This window comes from Alexandromys fortis, unplaced genomic scaffold (genome assembly GCF_014885135.2).
Source record: "Alexandromys fortis isolate MF-2015 unplaced genomic scaffold, M_Fortis_MF-2015_v1.1 scaffold_141, whole genome shotgun sequence".
Taxonomy (NCBI): domain Eukaryota; kingdom Metazoa; phylum Chordata; class Mammalia; order Rodentia; family Cricetidae; genus Alexandromys; species Alexandromys fortis.
This window is the reverse complement of record NW_026068060.1, coordinates 875,141-885,185: the sequence shown is the minus strand read 5'-3', so window position 1 is coordinate 885,185 and position 10,045 is coordinate 875,141. Positions and strand designations below refer to the sequence as shown.

The 10,045-nt window shown below is 45.8% G+C and overlaps 1 protein-coding gene across 2 annotated transcripts in view; it reads left to right on the top strand.

The window, feature by feature from the left end:
* The window catches only part of Adnp (activity dependent neuroprotector homeobox), a 24,982-nt gene extending 20,285 nt beyond the window's left edge, over positions 1 to 4,697 (top strand). For both annotated transcript variants that reach the window (XM_050120152.1, XM_050120151.1), the window contains one exon: positions 554 to 4,697. In XM_050120152.1, the coding sequence (XP_049976109.1) occupies positions 554 to 3,664 (3,111 nt within the window). In that variant the 3' untranslated portion in view covers positions 3,665 to 4,697. The remainder of the gene's footprint in view (positions 1 to 553) is intronic.
* The last annotated feature ends 5,348 nt before the right edge of the window (positions 4,698 to 10,045 follow it).

Sequence of the window (10,045 nt, the reverse complement as noted above, 5' to 3'; positions counted from 1 at the left end):
TTTTTTCCGAGACAGGGTTTCTCTGTGGCTTTGGAGCCTGTCCTGGCACTAGCTCTGTAGACCAGGCTGGTCTCGAACTCACAGAGATCCGCCTGCCTCTGCCTCCCGAGTGCTGGGATTAAAGGTGTGCGCCACCACCGCCCGGCTTGGTTTACATGGTTTTTAGCTATAAAATATTTTTTTCTTGAAACCTGTTTTTTGTTGTTTTGTGTGTGTGTGTGTGTGTGTGTGTGTGTGTGTGTGTGTTTTTAATGCCTTTGACATCTCTCCGAAACCAGCCAGCAAATATGACTAGCCATTTTTAGAGGATTGACAAGAACTTAGCACTGAGTTTTAATTTACACAGGGACACAAATAAAGGTATTTGGTTCAAAATGCACCTAAGTTCTTGAGTTTCTCTTTCTAGTTTTCTGGCAGGAGAAACCTCTAAAAATCATTGCCTTGAAGAATTTCTGGGAATGCCTAGGGGGAGGTGCCTAAAACTTATAAATACCTGCCTCAAGTGGCCTTCTCATTCTGGTTTCTATTTTGTTTTGTTTCGTTTATTTTTTAGGACTATCGGACAAAACCTTTTTGCTGCAGTGCTTGTCCGTTTTCCTCAAAATTCTTCTCTGCCTACAAAAGTCATTTCCGGAATGTTCATAGTGAAGACTTTGAAAATAGGATTCTCCTTAATTGCCCTTACTGTACCTTCAATGCAGATAAAAAGACTTTGGAAACACACATTAAAATATTTCATGCTCCAAACTCCAGCGCACCGAGTAGCAGCCTCAGCACTTTCAAAGATAAAAACAAAAACGATGGCCTTAAACCCAAGCAGGCTGACAGTGTAGAGCAAGCCGTGTATTACTGCAAGAAGTGCACTTACCGAGACCCTCTATATGAGATTGTCAGGAAGCACATCTACAGGGAACATTTTCAGCATGTAGCAGCACCGTACATAGCAAAGGCAGGAGAAAAATCACTCAATGGTGCTGTCCCCCTGGGTGCAAATGCCCGAGAAGAGTGTAACATCCACTGCAAGCGATGCCTTTTCATGCCCAAGTCCTATGAAGCTTTGGTACAGCATGTCATTGAGGACCATGAACGGATAGGCTATCAGGTCACTGCCATGATTGGGCACACAAATGTTGTAGTTCCCCGGGCCAAACCCTTGATGCTGATTGCTCCCAAACCTCAAGAGAAAAAGGGCATGGGACTGCCACCAAGAATCAGTTCCCTTGCTTCTGGAAATGTCCGGTCTTTGCCATCACAGCAGATGGTGAATCGATTGTCAATACCAAAGCCTAACTTAAACTCAACAGGAGTCAATATGATGTCCAATGTTCACCTGCAGCAAAACAACTATGGAGTCAAATCTGTAGGCCAGAGCTATGGTGTTGGCCAGTCAGTGAGACTGGGTCTAGGTGGCAATGCTCCAGTTTCCATCCCTCAGCAGTCTCAGTCTGTCAAACAGCTACTTCCAAGTGGAAATGGGAGGTCGTATGGGCTTGGTTCCGAGCAGAGGCCCCCAGCAGCGGCCAGGTATTCCTTGCAGACTGCCAGTACCACCTCTCTACCTTCAGGCCAGGTGAAGTCTCCCTCTGTGTCTCAGTCACAGGCTTCTAGAGTATTAGGTCAATCCGGTTCTAAACCTCCACCAGCAGCCACAGGCCCTCCTCCAAGCAACCATTGTGCTACTCAGAAGTGGAAAATATGTACAATCTGTAATGAGCTTTTCCCTGAGAATGTATATAGTGTTCACTTTGAAAAGGAGCATAAAGCTGAGAAAGTCCCAGCAGTAGCTAACTACATTATGAAAATACACAATTTTACTAGCAAATGCCTCTACTGTAATCGCTATTTGCCCACAGATACCCTGCTCAACCATATGTTAATTCATGGTCTGTCTTGTCCATATTGCCGCTCAACCTTCAATGATGTGGAAAAGATGGCAGCACACATGCGAATGGTTCACATTGATGAAGAGATGGGACCTAAAACCGATTCTACTTTGAGCTTTGATTTGACATTGCAACAGGGGAGTCATACCAACATCCATCTTCTGGTGACCACATACAACCTGAGGGATGCCCCAGCCGAATCAGTTGCTTACCATGCCCAAAATAATGCCCCAGTTCCTCCAAAGCCACAGCCAAAAGTTCAGGAAAAGGCAGACGTTCCTGTTAAAAGTTCACCTCAAGCTGCAGTGCCCTATAAAAAAGATGTTGGGAAAACCCTTTGCCCTCTTTGCTTTTCAATCCTAAAAGGACCCATATCTGATGCACTTGCACATCATTTACGAGAAAGACACCAAGTTATTCAGACAGTTCATCCAGTTGAGAAAAAGCTAACCTACAAATGTATCCATTGCCTTGGTGTGTATACTAGCAACATGACAGCCTCAACCATCACCCTGCATCTAGTCCACTGCAGGGGTGTTGGAAAAACCCAGAATGGCCAGGACAAAACAAACGCACCTTCTCGGCTCAATCAGTCTCCAGGCCTGGCTCCTGTGAAGCGCACCTATGAACAGGTGGAGTTTCCTCTGCTAAAAAAGCGAAAGCTGGAGGATGACAGTGATTCTCCCAGCTGCTTTGAAGAGAAGCCTGAAGAGCCTGTTGTTTTAGCTTTAGACCCCAAGGGTCATGAAGATGATTCTTACGAAGCTAGGAAAAGCTTTCTCACAAAATACTTCAACAAACAGCCCTATCCCACCAGGAGAGAAATTGAGAAGTTAGCCGCCAGTCTGTGGCTGTGGAAGAGTGACATTGCTTCCCATTTCAGTAACAAGAGAAAGAAGTGTGTTCGTGACTGTGAGAAGTACAAGCCCGGTGTGCTGCTAGGCTTTAACATGAAAGAATTAAATAAAGTCAAACACGAGATGGACTTTGATGCTGAGTGGCTGTTTGAAAATCATGACGAGAAGGACTCAAGAGTCAATGCAAGTAAGACTGCTGACAAAAAGCTTAGCCTTGGGAAGGAAGACGACAGCTTCTCAGATAGTTTTGAGCATTTAGAAGAAGAATCCAATGGAAGCCACAGCCCTTTTGACCCTGTCTTTGAAGTTGAGCCTAAAATTCCTAGTGATAATCCAGAGGAGCATGTACCGAAGGTCATTCCTGAGGATGCTTTGGAATCTGAGAAGCTAGACCAAAAAGAGGAGGAGGATGGTTCAAAATATGAAACTATCCATTTGACTGAGGAACCAACCAAACTAATGCATGATGCCTCTGACAGTGAGGTAGACCAAGATGATGTAGTCGAGTGGAAAGATGGTGCTTCACCATCTGAGAGTGGGCCTGGTTCCCAACAGATCTCTGACTTTGAGGATAACACACGTGAGATGAAACCAGGAACCTGGTCTGATGAGTCTTCCCAGAGTGAAGATGCAAGGAGCAGTAAGCCAGCTGCCAAAAAAAAGGCTACAGTGCAAGATGACACAGAACAGTTAAAATGGAAGAATAGTTCCTATGGAAAAGTTGAAGGGTTTTGGTCCAAGGACCAGTCACAGTGGGAAAATGCATCTGAGAATGCAGAGCGCTTACCAAACCCACAGATTGAGTGGCAGAATAGCACAATTGACAGTGAGGATGGGGAGCAGTTTGACAGCATGACTGACGGAGTTGCTGATCCCATGCATGGCAGCTTAACTGGAGTAAAACTGAGCAGCCAGCAAGCCTGAGGGGCCTGGCACACCCCAGCACATGGGCCATGTTGCATCTTGGACCTCTGATCTGATTGCAGAGTTGTCTTCTAACTGGCACTGCCTTGCAAGGACTGGTCAGTCAGGCTGTTGGGGACATATGACCACTACAGCCCCAGTGGTTATTTCTATGTCTATGACATGTGATTGGTTGATCTTGCTTCAGACCCTTCTCTGGTAGATTCAGTAATGAAGTGTGAAAAACCAATAAGCTGGCGGCTCATGAATGCTCACAGGGAAAAGCAGTTCATTGTTTGCTTTTCCAGCATTTCTTTCCCTTGGTAAGATGTTTGGTTGGATGTCCTGGGAAAGCCTTACCCTGATCACATAGTAGTGCAGGGCGGGCATACATGCTACCAGTCCAGTGTGTCTAGTAGGAACATGGACCTTTTTTCATGTATTCATTCTGAATAGTTGAAATGTATATTTGTACAGTCTTTTAGACCTCAAGTGATGCTTATGACACTGTTACTGTGTGCCCGTCATAGATTGGTTTTTAGTGTTGCCCTTGCTGTGTGATAAATGCTATATCTAGTTTACCTAGCAGAAGCTTGACCCTGCGATAGTATGGACCTTTGGACAGACATAGTTTTTGCACATAACCTTGTACAATCTTGCAACAGAGGCCAGCCACATAAGATATATATCTGGACTCTCCTGTATTATAGGATTTTTTTTTCTTGTTCTGAGTATCCTTGACATTACAGTTGTCAAAACTGATATTTCAGATCTCTTTCTGAGACCTTTTAAGCTAAAATAACATGCAAGAATTGATTTTACAGCTACTAATTTTGACACCTTTTAGATCTGTAAGAGTGTTGTGTCAGAGCCGCAAGCACAGTTGAGTGCTACATTTGGGATATTTAGTTTCCTCTTTAGTTGAGCACCGCTGGGTGTATTCATTTATACCATCTAATATATGACACACTGTTGTAGTATGTATGATTTTGTGGTCTTTATTTCCCTTTGTATTCATTTTAAGCATCTAAATAAATTGCTGTATTGTGCTTAATGTAAATATTTGCTTTTATTACACAAGACAGCCCTGTGTGTCCATTACATCTTACGCTGTTTGATGCCCCAGCACCCTGAGTAGAGATGGAAGCCACGCTTACGAAGAAAACTTGTGGGAAACCACGATCTGTCATTTGCCTAAAGCATGCTCTCTCCAGGTACCAGCTACAAATTATTTTCATGCGTGTGTATGTTTCCTTTTGCTGCAAAAGTAAACATCCTTGAGGTTTTCTGTTCCCCTTTGATAAGGAGTAACTTGGGTCTATGTAAATGTCGATGGTGACAGATATAAATATGTTGGCCTCTGGTGGTCTTTCTTCCCTGCATACCATTCATTCCCACCTTATGGCAACCGTTGTACCAAACAGACAACTGCTTTGCCTCTGGAGTCCTTTGGCCATTTTTGCCCTGAAAAGAAAGACTAGAGAGCACACATTTGGGGGCACTGGCACTGAAGGAGCTGGTAGATGTACTGTGTAGGGAATTCCAAGAACAGGCTAAATTCAGAGTGCAGTAAGGAGGCAGAAGTGGCCTAGCATTTAGGGTAGCACTTCTCTCCATACTGGGTCAGCCATCTCTCAGCAACATTGCCTCAGAGAACTCAGGCTACCTTCCAGGACTCCTGAACCTCTTTCCAAGAAAAGCTTTTAGTAGAAGAAATGTACAATTCTAGCACGAGCTTTCTGAAATCAGTCTTGCCAGGATACATTATGAATGTGTGCAGCAACTATGGTTCAGGGAGTATTATCTTCATCAGTACATGCTACAGACACCCAATCAGAAACACCAGCTGGTATTTAAGCCACCTCCCACTTCTGGAAATTTAGCCTAAAATGTGCAAGGAACACTAATGAGATGGTTGCAGGTAGCATGGAAGTGAGGTCGGGCTTGTCCTGTCTGGACATCATAGCTGAGTTCTGGTGCTGCCTTGCCAAGTGGATGGATGGGTGTGAGACCTCCAGCACCAAAAAGGGTTTAGCCACCACAGTGGAAATGGGTTCCCCGATGGAAATGGTGCCGAAGCTCTGAATGTGTCTCAATAAAAGCCATTTTGAAAGAACCCCATCACTCCTGTTTGCTTTCGATGGAATCTGACAGTCACTCACTTCACCACACAGGCTGCCACTTTGCACTTTAGAAACCGCCTGGAACTCTAAGCTTAAAGATTCTATAGATTTTTCTAAGAAATTTTAGTCCCAGAGGTCCTTGCCTTTTTGTGCATGTAATTTTGTGACTGTAAGTATTAGTTCACAGTTGCAGGAGACCGCTGTTTCTTTCCCTCTCTGCATCTCCCGTCAGTTCGTCCCAACTGTTAATCTGAAATACAAGTAGAAAGGGTCAGGGTCACTTGCCTAAGTAGGCATGGTGAGAGTCAAGTATTTAAAGATGGGGAATTCACCAGCTCAACCATTTGAAGAATTGAGTATTCTGGCTACTCATCAAGTGATCACTCTCACAAGTCCTTTCTCTGCTTCTACCTCACTGCCAAAATGGGGCCCAAAAATCTCCAAGTGGCTCTCTGCCCTTAGCGTGAGATGATGAAAAATCTCTTCTTAATGTTGACTGAACTTCACAGAGGATCATATTGAGCGGTGTTTGGTTCCATCCATTGTGACTTTCTAGCCTGCTGTTCAGAGCTAGTACCACCTGGAAGTCTGATTCAATACAAGGTGTGAAAGATCTGGAAAACCCCAAAGACTGGACTTAATGGGTGAGACAACATTCCAGCATGGCAGCTAGCAATTGGCCCTGCATCTAACAGCATCTCTCCACAACTGCAGGGAAACTGGCTTCAAATGTTACCCGGTTCTATCCTCAAGATTTGCCACTAAGCCTCTGACTACTTGACTCAAGTTTACTGCAGTGTGGTTTCAGGGTTCTGTTGGGAATGACCGGAGGTAAAGGTGGTCAGAGTACTCCCCCTAGGAATCCTCAGGTTGCACTTTCAAAGTTCTTCAAGCAAAAACAGAAAAAGACACCGTCACCATTCGGATATTGCCTTCATACAACCTTCCCCCTCTCCAGTGCAGCATCCGGACCTTCAGGTGTGAGACCATTTATACAAGTTTACAGTTTACAATCTTGTGTACCCTTAGGTCTTAGGAGGGAAAAAAATGTATGCCCCAGTAGACTGGTTTCCTTTTGGGAGCTAATAAAGTAGCTGGAAATAAAAGGGCATTTCCAGTGTTCTGGCTGCTAAGCCCAGTGTGACAGCTGTGTCCTTGGGGCAGCCTCCAAGATGTGCCTGCTGCTCTGGCTGCACATCCAGCTGCAGGCTGGCACCCCTTGTCAGTTTCTGGAGAAGGTCCCCCCTGACTGCCTCTAGTAGTGAGCAGGGGTGGGGTGGAGTCCTAAAAGCTGGAAGTTTGGGGAGCACCCACCCCCCCAAAGGCTATCCCACTGTGCTCCTCCTGACAAAAAGAGAATAATACTCCTTGGAAGGGAGGCCAGGCCAGGGCCTGATGGCAAGCTTCAGACAAGGGGAAACAACCCACAAATCCCCAAGGCTCCTAACCTCAGCCACACCCTGCAGCCTTGGGCTTGCCTGAAGATCTGTTGACTTAGAAAGGTTTCCCTGGCTGGGACTGGAAAGGTATGTCTAAACCCTCTAATTGAACTTCCTGCCTCCTGTTTGAAACCACACTCCTTTTCTGGTTTGGGGGCAAGGACTAAACCTAGGGTTCAGTCATGGAAGACAAGCTCCTCAGTTGTCCCCAATATCCACACTTTTTTTTTAAGGAAAGAGACAAGGTCTTAACACTGCATCCTGGCCTTTACCTTGCTTTTTAACTGAGGATGATCTTCAACTTCTGATCCTTTGCCTGCAGTTCCCAAATGGTAGGTGACAAACATGCACCAACCACCATGCAGATTTGTGTGATTCTGGAGATGGAACCCAGCATTTCTGCATGCTAGGCAAGTACTATGCTTGCTGTGCCATCTCCCCAGCGTGTACTGCCTCTGAGCACAGAGAAGGTAGAGGTAGATCTCAAGTTGAAGCCCAAGGATACCCAGACTTCATCTCATTTGAGGGAAAAAAAATGGTATAAAGGAAAATCAAAGTAGGGTCTAGGGCTTATAGTCCCATTTGAAGTTTTCTCCTTGATTCTACTTAGCAGTTGAACTCTGGTGTGGTAGGTGGCACTAGAGACGAATTGCAAGGTGAAGGGCTCTAATGCTGCAGCCCTATTCCTATTAAGTTGGCTTCCTTAGCAGTGGTGACCCAGGTTACCTCATTAACATACTTGAGGTCAGAGGATGACCGATGTCAGTTCTTTTCCTGGACTCCAGGGATCAAACTCAGGTCACTAGGCTTACTCAGCAAGTGCCTTTACCCACAGCCATCTTTCTGACCCCTAGATCTCTGAGATACCCAGGACCCTCCCTACAGGGAACTAGCTCAGCTCATGCTCAAGGAGACAGCAGTTGCCTGTCAGGGGGGCTGTCGTCAACAACAGCTCAGGGTCTTAAGTGCCCCGCCTTCATTCTAGGCAGACAGCTGTTTGTTAGGTGCATCTCCAGCACTATCCTAAGAAGGGGCAAGTATAGAGCAAAATACCTGAATTGACTCATTGCCTAGTGGAATGAGTTAGCCTAGAAGCCAAGAGCCACTACCACTAAGTAAGCACAGTGGACAGAACATCCTGACTGCCATTTGTTAGGTCCCTACCCTGGGGCTGAGGTGGAATCTATTGATACAAATCAAAAACAAGTTTGAGCCAGCTACATGTGAGCATCAAAGATGTAAGAGATGATGGGGATGCTATACTCTATAATAGTCTTCCGTAGTCCCTTGCCAGCTGGAAGTAGGTCTCCTGAGCGGCACATGCTGGGCAGACTTATGGCTGTTCTGGGTCACTCCATACTGGGATAGGTTGGAGTGCAATAAGTGCCAGGACAGACAGGTGCCAGCCAGAGTGCCAACAGCTAGAATTGGAGAGTGCATGTATGCAGATCCCACACCAGAGACTGCCCAAGTGTCTCTTCACCAGTTTTCTTGGAATAAGCGCCTTAGTGGTAAGGATGCCAAATCCTGCACCCACTGGGGCCAGGCAGGTGCAGGAAGACTGAAGGATCTGGACAGTTGTCCTAAACACACATAGGACTTTAGAGATGGCTCGGCACTGTAAAAGTGCTTGCTGCTGACTACTGAGAACTCAAGAATAAGGGCAGTGGGTTTTTGATCCTACTGCACGTACTGACTTTATGGGAGCCTAGGCAGTTTGGATGCTCACCTTACTAGACCTGGATGGAGGTGGTTGGTCCTTGGACTTCCTACAGGGCAGGGAACCCTGATTGCTCTTTGGGCTGACGAGGGAGGGGCACTTGATTGGGGGAGGGGGAGGGAAATGGGAGGCGGTGGCAGGGAAGAGGCAGAAATCTTTAATAAATAAAGTGCTTGCTGCTCTTGCAGAGGACCAGAGTTCAATTCCCAGCACCCATATATGCATGCTTAATAACTGCCACGTACCTGGGGTGTAGATACTCTGTTTCTTAATATGAATGTGCCCTCTGTGCAGGTGCCCACAGAAATCAAGTCATTTAGAGTCTCAGATACCCTGGAACTGGAGTTAGAGGTAGTTGTGAGTTGCCCAGTGTGGGTGCTGGGAAGGGACCCTTGTCCTCTGGAAGAACAACAAGCATTCAGCTGCTGAGCCATCTCCCCAGCCCTATAGATACCCATGTTATGTGGGCTATCCTGGTGGGGGTGAGGGTTGTTGGCAGATTCTTTTGGTTTGGTTTTTTTTTTTTTTTTTAGACGTGGGACGTGGTTTATCTGCGTTGCCCTGGCTGTCCTGCAACTCCCTCTATAGAGCAGGCTGACTTTGAACTGACAAGAGATCTGCCCGCCTCTGCCTCCCAAGTGCTGAGATTAAAGACTTGTGCCACCACTGATCTGCAGGCAGATATCTTTGAATAGGAACTTTTGATTAGGTGAGTGAAATTGGTTTTTGAATAGGAAAACACAGCAAAATATCTAAAAGGGAAGGAAAAAGTAATGAAAAGAACTCCACAGAACAGAACTACTGAGTTTTATCCTGAGAGCATCTCCTTCCTATGCTTTATCAGTTTGCCTATATACTACCTTTTCCTATCTTGGAAATATTTTTGTATCAGCTCATAAGGAACTCCCGATCTATCTTCACTCTGTAGCACCCAACCCTGTGAATCAGGACATGAACATTCCCCTTGGGGAACACTTGGGATGTGCTCAGTCAGTAGGGCACTTTCTAGGCATGCAGGAAGCTCTGTTCCATCCCCAACACCAAGTGAACTGGATGTCATCCTGGTAGTCAAGAGGAGGAAGAAGGGTCAGATATCCCAAGGCCATTCTTTGCTATATAG